General features: G+C 49.3%; 1 protein-coding gene across 1 annotated transcript in view; it reads right to left on the bottom strand.

Annotated features, from left to right (window-relative positions):
• The window catches only part of Tekt5 (tektin 5), a 37,520-nt gene extending 15,143 nt beyond the window's left edge, over window positions 1–22,377 (bottom strand). Inside the window, exons 1-5 of the mRNA XM_005391187.2 lie at window positions 21,376–22,377; window positions 17,995–18,078; window positions 17,329–17,399; window positions 11,458–11,601; window positions 6,660–6,882 (exon numbers count right to left, since the gene is read on the bottom strand). Of these exons, the coding sequence (XP_005391244.1) occupies window positions 6,660–6,882; window positions 11,458–11,601; window positions 17,329–17,399; window positions 17,995–18,078; window positions 21,376–21,942 (1,089 nt within the window). The 5' untranslated portion in view covers window positions 21,943–22,377. The remainder of the gene's footprint in view (window positions 1–6,659; window positions 6,883–11,457; window positions 11,602–17,328; window positions 17,400–17,994; window positions 18,079–21,375) is intronic.
• Between the last annotated feature and the right edge of the window lie 881 nt (window positions 22,378–23,258).

The following is a 23,258-nucleotide window of genomic DNA, read 5'->3' as shown; positions in this document are numbered from 1 at the left end:
TTAAGGTTTAAATTCACAGCTTCTCTGTGGTCTGTTTAAACTCTTTCCATGCCTGGCTTTCAACATCTGGTTCCCGAAATTTCCTCTGAGACACAAAGCAGAATGTGCACACAGGGCTACCAGAGTAAGGGGAGCACTGCAAATGTGTAGCAGGGAATACAGCAGGAGATCGCAGGGACGGGGGCAACCGCGGCACCTGAGCCTCGTCAACACACAAGCTGCAGGCGCTCGACCTCGGCCCATTATTTTCCTGGAGACTGTGGGTTCTGAATGGCTACCAACTCTGTGAAATTTTTATGTGAAATCTCTATTTTTTCCCAAAATATTTTTAAAAACTCTAGCAGAGTACATACAAATGTGCGTACATAGCTGTTCATAGCAGCTTCATTGGTAACACCACCAAAGCAGAAGCAACCTAAATATTTATCAGTGTATACATGGAAAAATAAATCATGGTCTACAATACCTACAATGTGCTGTAGCCATCCAACACAGTGTCTGTGCAGTTCACACTGCTCAGCCTTTAGAAAAACTACGAATCTCAAAATTATGCCAAAGGAAAAAAGCCAAAGGTTAAAAAAGGAGCACATATAACACAGTGTGTCTCTGTTTATACACCGTTCTAGAAAAACACGAGCTCATCTCTAAGGACAGAAAACAGGTGGGTGCTGTGTGGGAACGGGGAAGGGCAGGAGGCAAAGATGACCAAAGGGCGGGAGGGACTTCCGGGGTGATACACATGGTTACTACCTTGATTGAGGTAGTGATATGACATTTTTGCCAAAATTTCTCAAATCAATACTTGAAATATGTGCAGCATATGTCAAATATAAATAGAGCTATTAAAAGAAAAATGTGAGGGTCAAAAAATGTGTGGACCAAGTTCAACATCCTCTGATTTCAGTCACTCGGTTGGCATGTACTGTGAGTACTGTGTGTGCTCAGGCCACAGAGGGGACCGAGGAATTCTCCCGAGGGCAGTGGCAAACACCGGAGCTGGCCAAGGTGCGTGATGATGGCCAAGGTGAGCAATGCCGCAGGCTCTGGTGGGCGTGACCAATTCTCCTCACTCACTCTTCCAGGTTTTCTGAAGAATTTAGAGCACCTGGTCTTCCTGCCAATCTAGTTGAGCTACTCAAGGATCAAATGTCCTCTGAACTACCAGCCAGTAATCAGTTGACTTTAAAATTGAAAAAGCTCAGAGAGGGGCGATCTCAGAAGTAAATGAGACTATAGATGAGGAAGGTCCAGGGTGGGAGATAGAGGTGGGAGTGGGTGAGAAGTGATGCAGCTCTACCGGGCCACCTCCATCTCCAGACGTGAGTGAGAGAGACAGAGAGCTGTCCAGGAGCACCTGGAAGCTGGACCCGCTGGAAGCCTGTCTCGCAGGAAGTTCCTGGAAACTGGAGCCATCAGGTGGGATGGGACAGCTCCACGGGGAGGAGGCCCAAGGGTGAGGGTTCTGGAAACAGGCTCTGGGCCTGTTAAGATGCATCTTAGAAATCCAGTGGACATGTGAGTATGCAGCTAGACTGGGCAACAAGGCCAGGTGCAGGATCTGCCTGGGGACTGAATACTAGTTACTACTGCTAGTGGCTAGTAACTACCAGCAGCTGCACTGTGATTGGCTGTGGCTTATGGAGACTGCGCCATAGAAAACGATCATCCAGTCCCTTCCCTGGCTGCTGAATGATTACTCCCCCTAGCAGCTGCCCACCCTATTTGTCTTATATCCTCCTGTTTGCAGTTTCTATTTCAAATCCTACAGCCTGTGCAGAGAAGGAGCCATTCAGAAGACGTGGAGAAACTGGTCTTTCCTTCTCTCTCTCTCCTCTCTCTCTCTCTCCCTCCATCTCTTTCTCTCCTTTTTGCAGTACCAGGAACTGAACCAGGCCTTCACATGAAGCTGTATCCTCGGCCCTTTTTAAAATTTTTTCTTTTGGGGCAGAGTTTTGCTAAGTCACAAAGTTTCCCATGCTGGGTGCAAACTTGCAATCTTCCTGCCTCAGCCTCCCAGAGTGCTCGGCTTACAGACATGAGTCGCTGTGCCCACAGCTTGACCAAACTCTTTAACAACCTGATCAAACCGTGTTTCTGGTGTGCCTGACTTGTCATGAGCCCTGGTGTCACGGCTCTGAACACTGCAATGGGAAAATGAGGTTTTGACCTAAAAGGTCTATGCTGTCTGCCAGGGGGGTGGCAGATACCCCGGAGGACCTCTTGTATCTGCACAAATTGGGCATGATTTATGTGATGGGATGACCTGGCCTGATCCCTGGAGGGAAAAGTGATTATGCTCGGCTTGTGATCTGGGAAGCAAAATGCAATTAAAGAAAATCTGATTAGAATTAAAATGACTGAGGTTTGCCTTTTGGGAAAGTTTGGTTCCTCCAATAATTTGAATCTGGGAAAGAGGGAGGGAGAGAGAGAGAAGGCAGCTGCTTACCCAGATGTTTATCAAAGCCAACACATTTTTATAATCTGCACTCTAGCTACTCCTTGCCAGAGCATTGGCATCCCAGAAGAACCCATTCTAGATGCAGATTCTCAGGCCCAATCCAGACTTGCTCAACCAGAATCTGTGTTTTAACAAAATCCCCAAATGACATGGTGATTGTGGCACATGCAGTAATAACAGTATTTAAAACACACAGTTCTGTGCTGCTACTTCCCACTCTCACCACTTTTGTCATAAATTGTACCCCTGGTAACATATGAGTGTCACCTTTTCTTCAGGTCAATTCGCCTACAAAGAAGCCAAATCAGTGGAAAGTCAAGCAGTATTTGCCATAAATGGAGAAATCGTAATAAAAAATGCATGAAACAAAACAAAAGTAAAAGCATGTTATTTTAATCCTGGCTGGATACTGTCATCTGCCTACAGTTCTCAGCCCAAGGTGGCCTCTCTGTGTAAAGGGAGATGGGTGGGTGTCCCGGAGGTGAGAGGGTATCCCAGCACCTCGCGCCCACCCACAAAGGTGCAGAAGGACTGAAGGAGGAACAACTTCCTCCCTGTGTGAGTCAGTGATATTAATGCTCTATCTATGCAATGTGTCTAATTTTGCCTCCTGGGATCCGGTTCCCACATCTTTAGAGTATGTACTTTCTAAGGAGGCAAGTGCTTCTCTTCCAAACATCTTTCCCTGAAAGGCACTTTTTGCATCTTTCCCGCCACGTGAAGAGCCTCCCCACCCCCAGTGCACACTCAGTTGGGCCACTGGATGTAGCAGGGTTTATCCGGAGCTCCCCAGGACTCTGACTCTCAGTTTGTCCCATCCGTGGTCCTCACCTGCTGCAGTCGGAAGTCTGCAGCCTCCATTCCCGCCATGACCTGTACAACTGGGAGATACCCCAAAGCCTCAAAGTGCTCCTGAGGGGATGAGGCACCAGGGCATTTTCTAGAGCTGGGAAATGGCCTTAGGGATGAAACTCCACAGCTCGAACTACTCCCCACAGGTGGAGCTATGTAGATCTGACCTTACTAAATGGGTTCCTATGACCACTTGGGAAACTGCTCCTTTGCTGCTTAAGTGATGGGTGCCTGGAATTTTCCAGAAACACCTCTTGCCGAAAGGCATCAGCTGAGTTCAACTGAAACATACAAAAATTTAAAAGAGCATTTCAAATCCTCTAGCCAAAGCAAGCTACTGAAAGGTGAAATGGTATAATCTTCACTGCACCACCTTTTATTATATCCTAGAAAAACACTATGTGAGACAGTCACCAACCAAAAGACAAATCGTTGCTCAGGTAAATGTCAGTGGTGTCATACGGGGGTTTGATGTCTTCCATATGGTGCGGATTGTTGCAAAGCAGCTGGTGTTAAGTAATGACTATTAATAAAAATCTATGAGGCGGCAGAAACCCTCTGATCAGCAGTGATGAGGCTGTTAGTAAAACTCAAAACTTCCCTGGAGAAATTTTGAAAGGGAAAAGGTTTTGCTCAACTACCTCCACCCAAGAGGCCCTTTATATTCTCCACTGATAACAATATTAATATTTACAGTTACCTTCCGACAAACACTATTCTAAAAATACCAAGATATCAACTCATCAATGCTCACAAGAACAGAATGTTACAGGTAGGAATTCTTATGCCCTGTCTCACAGATGAGAAAGTAGTTAAGCCCCGCACAACATGAGGAGCCTTCCAGGCATCCTCACACTGCAAACTGTTCCATGCAATGAGCTCGACAGTGAATTGCATTTGTTCCACCGTATGAAATGCCCCACGAAAGAAAGCCAAAATGTGGAAGCTGCCTAATTGCCCACAGATGGATGAGCAGATACACAAAACATGGCGTATGCAGCCAGTGGATATTATTCTGCCTTTATGAAGGGAATTCTGACACAAGTGTGTGGATCTTGAAGACATTATGCTAAGTGAAACAAGCCAGTCCTAAAAAGACAAATACCCTGTGATTGCACTTCATGAGGTACCTAGAGCAGCCAAATTCACAGAAGCAGGAAGCAGAACTGAAGGAGATAAAGAGGAATTGCTGTTAGTGGGCAAGGAGTTTCAATTTGGGAAGATCAAGAAAGCTCTGGAGATAGATAGCGGCAATGGTTGCACAACAATGTGAGGATACACTTAACACTACTGGACTGTACACTTTTTTAAAGTGGTTAAATGCTAAATTTCATGCAATACATATTTTAGTAAAAATGCTTTTTCACACACATAAAAGAAATGTGACATTAAAAGCATCTCATCAACTCATATGTCTCTTTTGAAACATCAGCACAAAACTCAGCATTGTAGATTCCCTTCATTCACTGCGCAAAGGTTTTGGGAGAGCCAGGCAGTGTGCTCAGCATCCGGGTGCAGGGTTGAATCTGGGTGCTCCGAAGAGCTCAAATGTGTGAGTCCACAAAAACAGTAAAGTCAGCCACTGGCAGGGACACGGTGCTTATTGTGCACCAGGTCCAATCAAACTCCTGGCAGCCCTGACGTGAGATTTGTCCTCACCCCCACATCTACAAATAAAAGACTGAGGCACAGAGAGGTTAAGAAAGTTGTCCAGGGTACAGAGGATTTGCACACAAGAAGTCTGGCTCAGAATCCACACTTCTGACAATACCAGGGCCCGGGTGAGAAACACAGTGCGAGGATGCAGTAGCCGCCCAGAGGTGGTGAGTGTGAATAAACTACAGGGGTCAAGAAGGACTCTTGGAGAAAGTGACTTGTGAACTAAGTTCCAGAGCAAGGATGGACAAAATCTGACCCATTTCCTGGTTCTGTAAACGAAGTTTTATCAGAATACAGCCACACTCTGTGTACGTAACGTCTACAGTTGCTTCTGTGATACATCTGTGGAACTGAGTCACTGCAATGGCAACCACATGGCCTGCAAGGCTGAAAATATCCACTGTCTGCCCCTATTACCAAAATGTTTGCTACGTCTGTTCCAGAGGATGCACAGGAAGTGACTGCAAAGACTGGCAGGAGGGCACACTTGCGAACTCTGCCTTCTCAGGAAGTCTCGAGTCTCCCCTTTCCTTGTCCCATCTGATGCTACCCCCTCAGTGGGAATTGACCCCTGCAAACTTCCTCTACCCAGGAGGAAAACAGATCAACCCAAGGATGAAACTGAATCCCAACACTTTCCCCTAAAAGCCCTTTAAAGTCTCCCCACTGCCTCCAACAAAACTCCAAACACTTCATGAGGACCTACTACGGCCAGATGATCTGAGACTGTCACTTCCTCCAGCTGCACTCCAGACTCCATTGCAGATTGGAATACATTCCCTCCTCCTGTGGCTGCCTCCCTCCTATCAATCTGCTCTTGGTGGAAACATCCCCACCTGCCTACTCCACTGGCACAAGCCCCAGGAACAACTGCCTCGGCCCCTTGCTCCTCCCTTCATCACACCAGTTACGCCTTGCAGGTATTTGATAGACACTTCTGTTGTGTCTGCCTCCTGCACGTGCAGGCCCAACACTGGCAGATGTGTGTGGGCATAAACTTCCCCTCTAATTTCCACCCAACCTTGTCTACAGCCCACAAAGCCTCAGCTCCATGCACACAATCAGAAGAGCGACAGTTTGCAAATACAGACTCAAGGCTGCTTCCCAGATGGGACCCATCCTCCTCCAGCCAGACTGTACCCCCAAGTCCCTTCTGAGCAAATTCCATAGCCATGGCTGCTCCCCAGCCAAAATGTAAGTCAGCTATGCACAGGGACCATGTTCACATGGCTCCTTTGGTTTCTAAAGCCCCGCACAGCCTCTGGCAGCCAGGTCAGACTCTGCATTTGTGTTGAGTAGGGAGGACAAAGCCCATGCAGAGAAGGACTGCAGAAGTTTGCGGAGGCTGGAACGGGCAGAGATCTGCTGTGGTCAGTGGGGACGTACTCTCTTGGGTCAGATGGAGCCACATGGTCCTCAGATGGAGAATAAAGGGTGTCGGCAGCTTCCTGGGTGTCATGGCAACAGCAAGCCAACCTTCAAGCTCCATCATCCCTGAGCAAGGGAAGCATGAATCCCCCAAGAAGGGTCACAGTCCCTGACCCCTTTTGGGGTAGACATGATCACAGACCTTGGGATGAACAGGACGATTTCAGCTCAGGAAAGCAGAGCAATGAAGTGCTGCTAAGGCCCATGGGAGCAAGGTGAGGACTTAGTAAGGGGACACCAGTACCCCATGGCACTTGCTCACCTTAGCCAGTTGTGTCTGGAGTTTATTCTTCACATCTGTCTCCTCAGAGATACGTGTGTTGAAAGCCAGATTGGTGTCTGTGAACTGCTTCCACATCTGATCCGACAGGTTCTCAAAGAGGTGCTCGGCCTCCTCCCGCAGCCGGATGGAGTTGGCGCGCATGTTCTGCGAGTGCTTGATGTTGTCGTTGCTGAACTTGGCCCAGGTCTCAGGCACAGAGACCCTGCAAAAGGTCCAAGGGCAAGTGTACCACAGGTGAGGAGCCAAGAAAGCTGTGACAGGCCTTAGAGATCTCCAGATCTGGAGCTTCTTGACCTTAGCCTTTGGGTCAGGAAATCCTCTATTGTGGGGGACCGTCCTATGCACTGTAGGATCCTCAGCAGCACCCCTGCTCTGCCCACTAGGTGCCAGTAGCTCCCCTACCCACCTGTGACAACCTCAGTATCTCCAGACATTGTTGAATATCCCCTGGGGAAGGTGGGGGGACACACCCCCTGTTAAGGACAACTGCCCTGATCCAATCCCTTCATGGGGCAGCAAATGCGCCTAGAAGGGCTGGGTGACTTTCAGAAGAGCACTCATTGAGTTGGCAGGAGAGGAGGGACTCCTCAGGGTGCTCTTCCTCCCCTACTCTGCCACCAAGACACTGCCAGGCCAAGAAGTGGCTCAGTCGCCCCAACCACCGATACGCATGTGGCCATGCTACTCTCACCGCCTTATTCACCCAACCCATGTGGGTTTTGTTCTTGGGAGTAGTAGTGGCATGTTGTCATCGTTGTTTTGTGGTGCTGGGGATGGAACCCAGGTCCTCATGCAGTATAGGCAAACACTCACACTGAGCTACACCCCCAGCCTGCCCTGATAGTATGGTTTACACACCCACCTCAGGCCAAGCATGGTCCTAGGCACTTGGGATAGAGCCGTGAGCAAGACCAGAAACACCCCTGTTAGTCACCCCAGGGTGGTTAACATCCAGAGTAAGAGGATAATACACAGGTGTTTCCACGCTGAGCTCATGCACCGCAGGGACCTGGAAGAGCGCACTACAGATGTTTGGGGGCGCTCTGTGTCCCCGGCATGGTAAAAGGGAGTGGCTGAAGTACAGCAGTGTCCCTTCCCCATGGTTTTGTTTTCTGCTGTTTCAATAACCTGAATTCAACTGAGGTCCAAAACTATTATATGGAAAATTCCAAACATAAACAATTCGTAAATTTTAAATAAAATGTATTACAGTATCATGTTATAATTATCCTACTGTTTTAGTAGTTATTGTAGTTAATCTCTTCCTGTGCCATTTATAAACTAAATGTTGTCATACAAATCATGTATGCATTGGGGAAATGATGTATATATTGTATAGGGTTGGGGACTATTTCTGGTGTCAGGCTTCCACAGGGGTCTTAGAGCTGCCCTGGTGCATGGGACCCAGCACCCTTAGATGGGAGCTAAGATGCTCATGGATTCAAACACGTGTGATGCTGTCATTGGTCCAGCTGAGAAGGGCAAGAGGAGAGGGAGCAGCAGGTGACACACGAGCATGAGGAGAGAAGCAGCCAGTGTGGAGCACAGCCCCTAGGAGGTCCCCATCTTCTGGCTGCTGGAGAATGGAGCTGGGATGAGTGGAAACAACACAGGCTGCATCACAAGGGCAGGCAGGCAGGGTTCTCAGAGGTGATGACCCATAAGGACTCACTCAGTTTAAACAACACCAAGTCCTTCCTGGCAGAGTGTAGAAATCCTCACAGAGAGCAAGCAAGGGATCCTTTTTGGGGCTCCTCCTCCAGGAAGCCTTCCAGGAGGGACACCATTGCCCTGATTGAGCTCCTCTCCTGGGTAAACCAGACTGCATAACTTCTCAAGGTCTTTTCTTGCATAGAGAAAACTGCAGTTCTTAAATAAAGCAGATTTTTATTCTCAGGCAGCAGGGAAAAAGAAACCCAATTCTCTGAAGTCTGAACTATGTATATCTTCAGACATTTTAAGGCTCACTTCAGCTGTATGGTGAGAATTTTAAGTCACTCGGGTGTGTGACTGCTTTGCCTCGTTTTTTGCAGGAGTCAAACTCAAACAACAGGCGTGTGTCTGGGGCTTCCAAGGCAGGAGGGGGCACTGCACCTGGGGCCGAACTTTCCCCAGCTATGAGCGGAGGCTCACAGAGAAGGGTCTCGGTCAAGGTCACGCAGCTACTCATCATCCCCGGAACACCAAACCAGGAGGATGGGCAGAGGGGAGCATGCACTCCAGGACTCTGTACCACTGCTGAGTGGGACGTTCGCAGAACGAACCCAGGCTCTAAGCCTTTGCCTCCCCAGGAGCAGACAGCTGAGCTCCCTAGGGAAAAGAGCCCACTTCATCACATTCTCCTTGGGGGAATTTGCCACAGGGTGCTTGTCTCCTCCAAGACAGTGTGCCTCAGCGGGGGGGGGATGCGCCTTCCTGGAGCCCATGTCCTCTAAAGACCTAAGGGACAGCAGAGTTTGCTAGAGAGGTCCGAAGACCCCACTGATAAAACACATAGGCCAAGCTGGGTATGGTGGCGCACACTTATAATCCCAGCACTTGGGAGGCTGAGGCAAAAGGATTGCTGTGAGTTCAAGGCCAGCCCGGGCTACAAAGTGAATGCAGGGCCAGCCAACTGTGTCTCAAAAAGACAAAAAATAAAACAAAACAAACAAAGAAAACACAGGCCCATAGTCCAGTATGGGCTCAGATTATGGCTCTGCCCCTTGCTGTGTGAGCTTAAGCCAGTCACTTTACCTTTCTGAGCCTTAGGTTCCTCACTGAAAATAGGGATGACTATGGTACCTACCCCAAGGCTGCTGACTAAATGTGAAGTCCCTGTCAAGGCAGCAGACACACAAGCACTCGATGGATGATTATTATCCATGAGGTACAGCATGTAAAGCTCTAAACACAGTGTCTGGCACACAGAAAACATCGGCTAAAGGCCTCTACTGTCACCAACATAATCACCGGTTAATTCATGGCAGTGAGAACTACAGCGAACACAGACCCTGCAATCCAGACAGTCGCCAAATACCCTCTAATCCACCCAGACATGGTCTTGCTCCAAGAAAACCCCAAGCATGGTCTGAGGATATAGCTCAGTGGTAGAGCACTCGCCCAGCAGTGTGAGAAATCCCGGGTTCCATCCGAAGCATCACAACAATAAAAAATAAATAAATAAATACAAAAGAAAACCTTACATACAGAGTCCCGAGCTAGCGTATCTGGGGAGCAATTAGTCACAGGAGCAACAGCTCTCACTTTGCAGCTGGATGAGGGACAGGAAGTAGCAGCCCCTCACGGCCGTGGAAATGGGGCTCTGCCAGTAAAAAGGTGGCAGCCAAAAACCTGCCACCAGGTTTTTGGGAAGGCATCTGTTTGGGAAGAGAGACCCCTGGGCTCCCTGTGCGGATGGGCAGCTACAGAGAGTGGAGCCCCCAAAGTCTTGCTCCCCTTGCTAGTGCCCTGGGGGGATTCAGCCCTGTCGGAAGAGGAGTCCTCACTCCCGGAAACCCCCAAGGGCCATCTTGACATTCCACATTTGCTCACATCCGGAAACTGAGTGACTCCAGGTTTGGGCCAAAGAAACTGCCCTTTGAGAACCTCATTCTTTCCTTCCTTTCTCTCCTCCCTCCCTGCCTCTGGCCCTACTCCTTCCCTCCCTTATTCCTTTCAGTCTTTTTTTTTTTTTTTCCAGTACTAGGAATCGAACTCACGACCTTGCGCTTGCCAGGCAGGTGCTGTGCCGCTGAACTAAATCCCCAGCCCCCACCTTTCAGTCATTCTTTTATTCGACAAATATTTATTGTATACACACACGAACCAAACATGATGCTATGTGCGTGTGACAGATGAAAACGAGTGAGTGGAGGTGGAGTGCGATAGACTCACCCCTCGGCCCACCCCAGGGTCTATCTGTGTCTGTTTCTCTCTCCCTTTCTTTGTCCCCCATTACGCCACATCTTAGCTCTGCATGCCCCGTATGATTAGGTGACATGCCCCTGAGAGCGCCAGACACACACGAGGCCCAGCTCACGGCTGCCAGTACAAGCAAATGAGGCCACACAGCAAGCACTCCGTAAGCGTTCACTGTTACTATTCTACAGCAGGCTCTGCGCTTCCTACTGCACGTGCCCCCTTTTCACACTCGAAGCACTGGAAATGGGTGCCATTCTCCTTCCAGTGGTACACATGCAGACAGTCCAAAGACACTAAATAACGTGTCACAGTGTTGGTGTGGGGCTGGGATTTGAAGCTAGGCACCCTGGCTACAACATCCGCTCTCTTACCCCGCCCAGCACCACAGCCTGTCCCCGCCCAGCTGGAATTCCTGCTCCTTCTGTTGTAGCCATCTTGCTTTGGAATCTGTTTGGTGGAACTGTCAATGGAAGTGTGCCAGCAGGCGCCGGCTAGATGCTGTGGCCACGTGACCCTCACTAAGCCAGTCACATATTCTTTCTTTTCTGGAATTTGGGTCCTGAGCAAAGTAGACCAAGGAGGGAAAGACAGTGGCCATGACAACATGGTTGACCAGCTCCCACTCCCTAGACTGTCCAAACTGCCAGATGGAACCCTCCCTTCTAGCCTTCCCTTAAGTCTGTGGTACCCCCGCTTTTCAGGTGAATTCATTCCGTGTGGTCCTAAGTTGGCCAGATGTGGATTTTGTTGCCTGCAACTGAGGGCACCCGTTCAGCCACACTGCCTCTCACTTGGCTGGCCTGTGACACCCTTTGCCACTCCTTGGCAGAAGCGGGAGCCCTTACTCCCTTTGGGCAGAGCGCCTGGTGCTTACGTGCCATCAACTTTCTCCACGCCATGGAAGTAGCTGATGCAGTCCGACGTGTTTCTCAGGTTAAAGCACTTCTCATCGATGAACTGGGCTGAGTTTTTGTCCTCCAGGTCCCTCTCCAGAGCGTGCTGAGCATCTCGGTTATCCCTGCAGGGAGGAAGGATTTATGTAGCTAACCCACCCCTGGCCTGAGCTCACACAGCAGGTGGGTGCAGAGGCAGGGCTGCAAGCCTGGTCCCTGGGTTCCTGGGAAGGTGCTCTGCCCACCCCAGGGCTTCTCAACTGCTTCCCACTTCAACCTCCCTACCATGCACCCAGAGGCACCTGCACTCACACGCCTTCTGCAGTGCAGACAGACCTGCTGTCTTTTAGCACGGATGTGTGTGTGTGTGTGTGTGTGTGTGTGTGTGTGTGTGTGTAAGCATCTACTGCAGACGGCCACGTAGTCAATACAGCAGGCCTTGTGTGTCATATGGTCTCTGCTGCAATGGCTCAGGGTGCACACAGATAGCCATAGATGATCCTGCAAGGGCACAGCTTTGTTCCTATAAAACTTTATTTACAAACACGGATGGTGGGCCGCATTTGTCCCTCAACTGTGTGCTGACCCAATATAGAGAACAGGAATTCGCACTCTGAGTGAACCTTGCATCGAGTCAAATCATTTCACAAATCTATCATGAATGCGTCTGGACTGAGCAAAGGGATGAGAGAGAAATAAGACCCAGTCACTACCTTCAAGTTACTCAGATTTGTATAAAAAATGCAGCAAAAGTAAATATAGTACAGAATGGAAATAGTAGAACTGTTTAAAGAATGGAAAGTGGCACAGAGTGAGAGAGTAATCCAGGAGGGCTTCCTGAGGAGGCATCTGAAGTGGGTTTTTCATAACACATATTACGAACAAAGTTGCGTGGGGGAATGAGAATTCCGTGCTGAAGACATCATAGTGCAAAAGCTGAGAGGCTAGAAATAGGTTTTTGGTTTGAGTAAAGCACTCCTGAAGGCAGGTGGAGTCAGGGACTGGGTACAGCTGGGGCTGAGAGGAGGAGGGGGTTGGGAGGGGTCAGAGCTGGGCGGGGTCTGGGACTACGGAGAGGCAGAGTTGAAGACAGAAAGGAGGGGTGGGGCGAGGAGGGCAGGGGGCGGGGCAGGGCGGGGCTCGGGCGTAGCTCGCAGAAATCTTAGCTACAATATTTAACAAGGCCACTATTCGCCAAACTCTAGACTTTTGACAGTCACATTCACGATTCTTGACAAATAGGAAAGTATCTGTACCATTATTTACTCTTTTTCTTTTTCTTTTTCTTCTTTTTTCTTTTTTTTTTGAAACAGGATCTCACTTTGCACTTTGTAGTGCAGGCTGGTCTTGAACTCACGTTGTAGCCCCGGCTGGCTTCGAATTCGCCGGGATCCTCCTACCTCGGCCTCCCAAGTGCCGGGATTACAGGTGTGTGCCACAATCCCCGGCCTATTTTTGTTTTTTCAAATACAGATAAATGTGTTTCACAGGGAAACTTTATATTCTTGTCTTTAACAGAAAATACTAACTATATTTATAGAAGGCCTCTCTGCCTTTCCTCAGTCTCTGCCTCTCCCTCCGTGTCTGGCTCTCAAACCTTTGTCTCAGCCTCTTTGCTCTTGCTTTTTCTCCATCTCAGGGCTTCTATGTCTGTGTCTCTCCTTTCTTCTCTAGTTGCTTCTCCCCTGGTTTCTTGTTTTCCTTGCTGTGGATATCTGGCTGCTGTTGAGGGGTATCGGGCAATCAGGAGCAAGAAAATAAGCCCCTGACCGTGGGTTCCACCTATCAGGATCTGCAGGAGGTCATGTCAGGGCAGGAGGAACCGTCTGGCCCTGGCCTTCAGGCTTTCCAAATTGGCAGAGCTGTGGAGAAAATAGGCCCCGTCCTGGCTAATGAACTGGAAAGTGAAGAAGACCAGCATGTGAACAGCAAACATGTCAGCGCATTAAGCTGATAACCTGGGGCCTCCAGGCCAGCTGCTCCAGCTGGCCGGTCCTTGCTAATGAGGTCTGGGGAGGAAGAGCAGCCCGCCCCCATCTCCCCTACTTGGCAAAAGATGGAGGGTCCAGCCAGTGCCAAGCTCACCCTGGGTCGGCCCACCAGGAAGGCCGCAGCTGGGCTCCTCCAGAGTCAGGAAGAGCCTTTCTGCTCCGCTGGGGCGCCTAGCACGGTGAGGACACAGCCCTCCCCAGATGTGGGCCTTAGGCAGTGCCCCCAGCCAGCAGCCCAGCAGCCCAGCACCCGCTGGTTTAAGGCCGGCCACCTGCACAGGACAGCAGCGGAGCTGCCCCAGGAGGGAGGACACACTGAGCCTGACAGCTAATGAGCTGCTGAAGTTCCAGGTTAATTAGAATAATCTCAGTCTTTCCAGCAGCTTGAACTGCCTCCCTGGAGGTGACAGGTGTGCTCTCTCAGTAACAGGCCAGTGTCCCAAAACAAACTGCCTCTGTCCTGGAGGGCTCAGCTTCTGTCCCTTCTCTGCCTTCCTTGCCCCCGCTTTACCCTCTATCTCCATTGCTCTTCCCGCTGTCCCTACCCCGGCATCACCTTCCCTTTCCTCTTTCTCCACATTGCTCCTCTCTAGCTCCTTGTTTTCTGTCTCACCCTTGATTTCTTCCTGTCTGGCATGTCCGTCTCTGTCCCCCTCTCTGCTCCTATCTCTGTCTGTCTTTCTGCGTCTCTGTGTCCCTCGGAATACCAGTGCTCATTCTCTGTGTCCCAGTCTCCATCAGTCTCCATCTTTCCAGCTCCTGTTCCATTGTCTGGGGTCACACATGGGGCTCCTCACCACAGTCTTTTCCAGCACTTTCCCAGGGTTCAGCTCCCCAGGTTCAAGTCCGGCCTTTTGCTCACTTTGCCCACACCAGCTCAAACTGTCCTCTTTCCCAAGCCTCAGCCTCGATGTCCTCCTAGCACTACCTGGGTTAGTGTCCCTGTGTCAGCCACAAATGGGAATTCAGTGCATCTTGCCATAAGTAGGAGATCACAGAATTAAGGGCAAGAAAGAACAGAATAGACAGTCCAGAAATAAACTGATTAATTTATGGTCAGTTGATTTTAAACAAAGGGACCAAGAACACACAATGGGAAAAGGACAGTCTCTTCAATAAACAGTTTCACAACCAGTTATCCACGTGCACAAGAATGAAATTGGGTCCCTACCTCACATCATATACGAAAAATCACCACAAAATGGACTAAAGACTTAGACATAAGATCTGTGCTTCTCGTAAAGCTACTAGACAAAAATGTGGGGGAAATCACAGCACTGGTCTGAATTGTGTATGGCTGCCTGTGTGCCTCTGTGTGTGTGTGTGTATGTGTGTGTGTGTGTGTGTGTGTGTGACAGCACAAGCAATAAAAGCAAAACTAGACAAATGGGATTGCATCAAACAAAAATTTTCTGGATACCAAAGAAATAAACCAACAGAGCAAAGAGAAAACCCAAGGAATAGGAGAGAATACTTGTGAACTACACACCTTATAAAGGGTTAATATCCAGAAACATATAAGGAACTCAACTCAATAGCAAGAAAATAGCCTGATTCTATAAATGGCAAAGGGTCTTCATAGACATTTATCGAAGGAAGACATACAAATGGCCAAAGACTTGTGAAACAATACTCAGCATCTTACCAGAGAAATGTAAATTAAGTCCTCATAACTGTTAGAATGGCTATTATCAAACAGATGAAAGATGACAAGTGTTAGTGAGGGTGTGGAGAACGGGGAACCTTTGTACCCTGTTGGTGGGGATGTAAATTAGTGCAACCTTTATGCAAAAGAGTGTGGAAGTTCCTCAAGAACTTAAAAATAGACCTACTACATGATCCAGCAGTCCCACTGCTGGGTACATATCCAAAGGAAGTGGAATCGGAATGTTCAAGGGATGTCGGCATCCCATGCTGCTTGGAACATTGCTCACAATAGCTAAGATGTGGAGTCAACCTAAGAGCCCTCAAATGAGATCCTGTCCTTTGAGACAGCATCAGTGGAACCAGAGGACACATGGTGCTAAGTGAAATAATCCAGGTGCAGGTAGATACCACAGGGGCTCAATTATACGTGGAATCTTAAAAAATTTAATCCATAGAAGCAGAGAGTAGAATGGTGGCTACCAGCGGCTGGGAGCAGGGTTGATGTTGGTCAAAGGACACAAAATTCAGTTAGAAGAAGCAAATTCAAAAGACAACTATTGCAACAATGTAGTGACATAGTTAATAATAATGTACTGTATTCTTAAAAACCATCTGCTGTAGATTTTAAGAGAAAAAAAGTATGTGAGGTAATATATATGCTAATTATCTTAATTTAACCTTTCTACAGTGTATAGATATCTCAAAAACATTCTGGTATGCATGATAAATATACTTTTTACCAACTGAAAAGTAAAGACTTAAAAATTAAGTGCAAGAAAAAAAAACAGTAACATAAAAACACTGGGCCTCCTCAAAGCTTTCCCTTTGCTAAACTTCCCTGTTTAAATATAAGTATTGAAGATACTTGTTTTTGTTTAGCTTTTTGGTTTGGGGGTTGCTTGTTTGTTTTGTAGTGCTGGGGTTTGAATTCAGGGCCTTGTGCATGCTAGGCAAGTGCTCCACCATTGAGCCATACCCCCGCTACTTTTCAAATAAACCAATTGTAGAGGGTGGAATGGCCAAAACTCATGACCCATGAATAACTGAACTCAGTCCTGCTTTTGTCTTTTTCTCCCCCGGCATGGTGATAGAACCCAGGGTCTCCTGATGCCAGGCAAGTGTCTGGCACTGAGCCATACCACCACTACTGCTCTTTGCCTTTCCACAGGCACTTTGTATGTGAATCTTCCCTGCACCCCTCCACCTCTGATGTCCTTTTGGTCACCTCAACTTGCCTACCCTTGACCAGGCTATGTGGTATTCAGTGGCTTTTCTGCAGTGTCTTTCCTTGTCTTATCATGGCGACTCATTTTATCCCTGACCTCCAGTTCTGAGCCCCCAGGAGAGTGGAAGGGCCCTGGAGGAGGAGGTGACTGCTGTTTCTGGACCAAGCCAGCAAGGACTCCAGCTCCCAGCACCTGTCTGCATGCTGCCCAGGCCCTCTGCAGCACACCAGGCTGCCCCTGCCCACCACCCAGCGGGAAAGGGAGCCCTGGCAGTCTCCAGCAGCCCCCACCCCCATCCCTCACTGCCCATATAGAGGCAGTGAAGAGGGAAAACCAGCAGAGCAGCGTGCCCTGAGAGAGTTAAAGGTGTGCGCAGCTGCAGGGCCAGGTGGGGAGGCCACCTCTGGGGAGCTAAGGGCCCCAAGCCCCATAAAACTCAGTCCTCCCTTTAATTACAAGAGGGGCCCCCTGGCTTGCCGTGATACTGCTTACATCATCTTCCAAGAACAAAAAGCTGATTCCTTTTGAAGACTCCTAGCTCAAGGCGTCCGCCAGCTCCTCTCTGGTCCCTGGTCCCTCACTCTGTTGCCGGATGCCACCCACCCTTGACCATTTCTCCAGAACTTGCCAGAGGAAGCCATAGACTAAGAGGGACCCCGGGAAGGACCAGTGCCTTTGGCCGGGCCCTTGTGACAACCAAGAGAAACCAGTGACATGCTGCTCACGGGAGTCACTTGGGCCCATCTCAAGAACATCTTTTTGGTACCCTGAGCTCAGCCTCTGTGGTAGCATTTGCATCACAGAAATCCACAAATCCTCCATGTTAGGACTGTTGTTTGTTTTTCCTGCGAGCTGGCTGTAAAATATTTAGCAGCACACCACTGGCAAAGGAACCACCCCGAGACAAGTGGGCCCATCTGGCTTACTCCTGAAAACCCAGAAGTCACAAAACAAACCCCAAGGGGCCGCGACAGAAAGAATCCATTACCGCATCTGGATATCAACTCTTTGAGCTAACTGTCTCATCCGTTCTTGGCAACATTTTAGCAAATCTACTTCCTGAAATGAAAAACATCAGAAAGAAAAGACATAGGTCAGAAACCCGCAGGTCAGAGCCTTCAACCCTCTCCTCCCCTGCCCAACCTTGACCCCACCAGGTGAAAGGCTGGGGTCTGCATCTCTTCTCAGTCCATGAATCTCAGGGCAACACAGCTAAGTGCCAGTCGTGGAGTCTCCACACCCTTTGCTCTACTTTCATTTCTCTTTATACACTTCCAGATTAAAACACAAATTCAGCACCTACTATGTGCCAAATAGACATTATATACATAGATATATCTGGCACGTAGTAGGTATACATGTAAAATTAAACAGTGCATACAAAGTGGTATGGTCGATGGCTTTTATTATTGTTGATGGTAGTATCATTATTATGCCCATTTCGGAAATGACAGAACTAAAGGTCAAATAACTCCATTTCTCCCTGTTCCTAACTGCCCCCCAGGCTCCCATCTACCATGTTTTCTGAGCCCTAACTTTCCATAGAGTGACATGTGTAGTTCTGTGCCCCACTGGGTATGTTGGGACCACTCTCAGAAGCTGGCCCTTCCTCCCCTTCTCTCGGGGGATGGGACAGGCCCAGGAGACACTTTACCTGGATAAGATTCTTTTCCACATTGTCATGGACCAAGTCAATCCCGATCCTTTTCTCCCGATGGTACAGACACTCCAGGGCCACCTGTAGGAAGCAGTGCAAAGGTGTCTGTTCTCTCTGTAGCTGCATGTGGGTCCTGAACACAAGGGGCTCAGGTCTACCTTTGCCATACCTGCCCTTTTCTCTAGCTGCTAGCTGTGGCCTCATCCCTGCACTTAGTTGTGCTTCTGCCTCCCCCACACCCCTGGCGGGGGCTGTAAAATGCCCTGGCCAGTGCACTGGGAGATGCAGGCCATGTGGAGAAGTGCGATAAGGCACTGTTCTGGGGACCAGTTATGACTGGCACTGGAAACCAACACTCCTTCCTATAATCTCCACAAACTGTCCAAGCCTTCCTAAATTGTGATAAATACAGCAAAACTCCCCTGTAATTTCAGATGAGACAGGGTCAGCTACTATCCCCCATGTTGCCTGTCTCCTGGATTCAAACCTCCTATTGTGTGCCTGTAGGCAGCTCACTTAACCTCTCTGACCCTCCATTTCCTCATCTGCAGATGGAGGCAAGATGGGTGTGCACATCTCAGATTTACTGTGCAGTTTGCATCAGCTTGCTAAGTGCAAAGCTGCCCCCTGCCCCCGTTCAAAAATCTTCCCAGTGGATATATGTGGAAGTTCCGCTTTGGAGATCTCTGGACAGCAAGAGAGCTTTGGAAAGTGGTCAGGGCACAGTGAGAGCCAGGCAAACTGGGCTTCCAACACTGGTAGGGACCTGAGCAGGACCGGAGAGGCAGCAGGAGAAAGGCCTGCTCTGCTTGCAACAGGAGGCTCAGGAAGAATGGTGATTGGCCACCAGCCTGTGACATCACAAAGAGGAATGGGGCAAGGAGGGAAGCTAGGGATGTCAGGAGGCAGATGCATCTGGGACCTCAAGAGGGATTCTCTGACTGTCTCCAAGAGCCTTGGAGCTCTTCCCCTGAGGTGCGCTTGAGGGCAGTGCTGGGGGTACGCAATGAAGCCTGCTCTCCTGCAGCCTGCATTCCAACAGAGAGGAAAGAACACATTTAAAGAAACATGGTCATTTCTGTGAAAAGGGGTGCAATGAAAATAATCACGATTCTGTATGTAGGCAGGGAGTAACCAGCAGGGTGGTCAGGGAGGATTTCTCTGGGTAGGAGACAGACTGAGACTTGAATCATAAGCAGCACAGTTGCAAGAGATGTGTGGTGATAAGGAACTGGAAGGGGAAGTACAGGTGCAAAGGCTCTGGAGTCAGTGGAGGAGTAGCAGAAAGTGCTGGGATTGGAGTGGGGAAAGTGGGGCTAGAGCAATGTAGCACAGAGAGGATTACAGGGAAGGGATAGAGGAATTCACAAATTAAGTTGCTAAATTCAGGGAAGCCATTGAGCCAGTGTGGGAATGTCGAGGGCAGATTTGATGTTCAAAATCACCCTTGCTGTTGAGGGTGGGTTGGAAAGAGCAGAAGTTGGCAGCCTGGGGAAGAGGTGGTCATCAGTGTCCAGCAAGAGGCACTTGGACGAGGAGAAAGCCTAGGAGAGGAGGGAAGTGGGTAGAACTGAGATGTCTCTGGTCTCCATGCCACCATGTGGCTGATGAAAGGAGGCCACATGTGACCAGGCAGAGCTGGGCTTTCCAGACAGGCTGGGGGAGTGAGAAGAGAGTGGGAGGGGAGAGCAATCTGTTTTAGGTGCTGCTGCTGCTGCTGCTGCTAGGATCTGAGAAGCAGCCCTCCCCTTCCCCTGCCAAGAGACACTGAGGGAGGGAGGAAAACCATGGATTCCCTTCCCCGTGGGTTTGGGAATCCCACAGTGATGGGAACTGAGGCCATGGCTCCCTGGAGATCTGGAAGCAGGACTCTCCCTACCAAAGTCTCCACACGAGGTGGAGCAGAATCAGTTTGAGTGGGATTCCAGGCAGGAGGTCTTGAATCCCCCACACACTCCAGGGACAGCCTTCTCCCATGTGGCCAAGATTAGTTCCCACAGGACGAGGCAGACATCACTAGGTTTCTACCCAATGTCCATTCAACTCCTTCCAGGGCCTTCTCCAGAATGCAGAGAAAAACAATTGCTTACCCAAACCCCTCTGCAGCCAGGGAGCCCCTGTGAGTTCTTGCAAATGAGCTAAAAAGGGAAACACATCCTTCTGGAAAAACATATTCCCTGATATCCAGAGACAGACACAGTTGACATTGCTTGCCCTTTGCCCCACCCCACTTCCTGCCTCGAATGAGAATAGGGAAAGGCTCCTTGCGTGCAGGCACTTGCAATATGAAATATGAAACCTCCTTGCAAGCAGTAGGACAAAAGCCACAGGCTATGGATGGCAGAACAGAAAGATAGGAGCCTGATCCTGCTGGGCATCAAGTTGAGGCTGCAGCAGCCTGATTTGCCTCTGTCTGGAATTCTTGTTGTCTGTTGGAAAAACTCCTGTTTGACTAAGCCACAGTCATCCAGTATCTGTTACATGCAGCAACAGTTATCCTAGCTCATCTGGGGCATGAAAAGAACCTAGAGCACCAAGGAAGTGTCAGGAATATCCACATGAGCTGGGAGTGATGGCGCACACCCATAATCCCAGTGCTCTGGGAAATTGAGGACAGAAGATGGCAAGTTTAAGTGCATCCTGGGCAACTGAGAGGACTTAGTGAAATCCTGCCTCAAAATAAAAGCCTTAGAAAGGCTCCAGAAGTAGCTCAGTGGGAAGGTTCTGGGCTCAACCCCCAGTACTGAGGGGCCAACATAAAAAGAATGTCTACATTAAGATATGTATACATTTGTTCAACAGACGTTCATTGTATGCCTGTTATGTGTCGCACTACCCCCTGGACTTGGAAGCACATTCAAAACCTTAGTATAAACAGTCAATCCATACAAACATGGTCATTGAGGACCCATAAACAGGTGCAGTTAGTGGAATATCAGTCCTGAATATGTCAGCGATAAAATAGACAGAAGTCTCTGCCCTGATAAAGCCTATATTCTAGCAGACATAGAAAAATAATCAATAAATCAGAGTACATTAAAACATGGCAGGTGTTACAGAGAAAAATAAAGCTGTTATCTTAAATATGTCCTCTGAGGACTATAACACTCGTGGACAGGCATGCACACATGTGTACATACATGTGCAGGGATGCACAGCATGTGCCGTGTTTTGATGAACCCCTAACCAAAGGACAGAAAAACTGGATCCAGCCTGAGAAGCTCTCGTCTGAGATCCTGAGTTGACTCAGATTACATTTTTACTTTAAGCATCTGATGACACAGGACGATGTCACCCAGAGACCTGCAGGGTGCTGGTCACCTTGTTCTTCAATCAGTTCAGACAGAGCAGGGACACAGCCTCGGCCACGGCACTCACCTGCAGGGGACAGTTCACCTCCTCAGCAGCACACTCCAGCCGCCTCTTGACGGTCTCCATGCTGCGGTTCTCAGTCAGCAGCCGGTCCAGCTCGTGGCATAACTCGGACTTCCAGAATCCGATGTCCGACAGCCTCTGGCCCAGGTTCCAGGAGGTTCCCTCCTGCATCTGGCGTGTCAGCTGCTCCTTGTCCTGCATGAGCCGCATGGAGTCACCTGTCAGGCGGCTGGCCCACAGCCGTGAGGCCTCGGCCCCGCGGAGCTGCAGCTGGTTGGACTGGTCCCAGTCGTGGGGGCTGTAGCGACAGAAGAGTGCAGAGCGGAGTGCAGGCAGGACGGTGGGTGGACGCAGGGCACTGCGACACTCATCGGGACAGGTCTGGGCGGTGGAAATCTTGTAGAAGAGGCTGGGTCTCCATGAGTTGAGGTAGCGGTACCCGGGCAGGTGATACGGTTGGTAGCACTCCTGGATCACAGGAGCCTGCACAGTAGACGGCCTCTGGATTGAGTCACAGCCTTTCCTGGGGCCACAGTAACTGGCAGTCTGAGTGGTTCCAAGAAACTCCATCCTCCCCCATCAGCCCCAATGGAGCAAAACTCTGCCTGGGGGTAAGGGCATCACCAGGAAAGGGGAGAAGGTTTCTCTTAGGGACAGGCAGGACCTCTGTGACTCACCATGGTGTCACAAAGGCTGGAAAGAAGGACTTTGAGCAGGGTCCTCACTCACTGTCAGGCCAGCTTGGGTCATATTGTCCAAATTGAAACAAAAACAAAAAGTGAACATAAATGTCACAGTCCACAGATTTGGGGATGCCGGAAATGACACTGTATCTGTTCCTCTGTAACAACTAACTCTCATTCCAGACCTAATTTAGCCCAGTGGGAGAAAATTCAATGAAGTTCATTCCAGTAAACATAAGCAGCTCAGGGTCAGTTGGGGCAAAGTCAGTTGTTTTCTTTCTTTGCTCCCAAGATGGCATCAGAATGTTCCACCCCTACCGGGAAAACTACTTAGCAGTAGTATTCACAGCAACGTGACTGAATCTCAAACACCTGGGGCTAGCTAGAAGTAGCAAGGCACAAGAAGCAGCATTGTGATTCCGTTCACTTGACATTCTAGAAAAGACAGGTCCATGTGGCTGAAAGACTGATCTGTGGATGCAGGGAGGGGCAGAGGTGGAAGGAGCCCTGGCATTGGCTCCTGACTCAGACGCCAGGAGTCCCACTCTGGTGTGGCTGCCCCTGCTTGTTTGCCTTGGCCAGAGCCCCAGTGCTTGTAGGTGTGGGGGAGTTCAGGCATGAACATGGCAAGAATGACAGGGCTGGGGAGGGGCTCCCCCAGACCTACTCCACCAGGCTGCTGGGGGAGGGGAAGAATCTTAAAATAGCCCAAAGGGCCCAAAGCACGCTTCAGGGTGACTCCCAGGGTGGGTGGCACTCCGCAGGCTGGAAGCGTCCACGACTCACTCACCTGCACTGCAGGTCACTCGCTTAAAGGACCTAAAGAGCTATGTGAGAACAGACCACACTGGAAGTCTGTCCCCACAAAGGGAAAGTGAGTCACCAGAGAAACTAACTCGTCTGCCTGTTGACCATTCAGGAATTCGGTTTCACTCCCCTTAGCAAGGTGGGGCTCCTTAGAGGAAAGAAATAACTTCAAATGTTTTGATGTTTGACTTTGCACACACTGCATATTTTTGACAAGCTACTATACATGTATATGCATACTTGTGTTTGCATTTTCTTCCTGCTGTAAAGAAAAACAGTAATCTAAGCCATGGTTGAATAGCAAAATAGAGTGCAAGCTACGAGCAGCATTTTTACTTGCAAACTGATTTAGTTCTTATATGAACTCTTTAACTGAATTCAAACAACATCCTCAAA

This window comes from Chinchilla lanigera, unplaced genomic scaffold (assembly GCF_000276665.1).
Source record: "Chinchilla lanigera isolate Chin_1 unplaced genomic scaffold, ChiLan1.0 scaffold00041, whole genome shotgun sequence".
NCBI lineage: Eukaryota > Metazoa > Chordata > Mammalia > Rodentia > Chinchillidae > Chinchilla > Chinchilla lanigera.
This window is presented reverse-complemented; position numbering and strand designations above follow the sequence as displayed.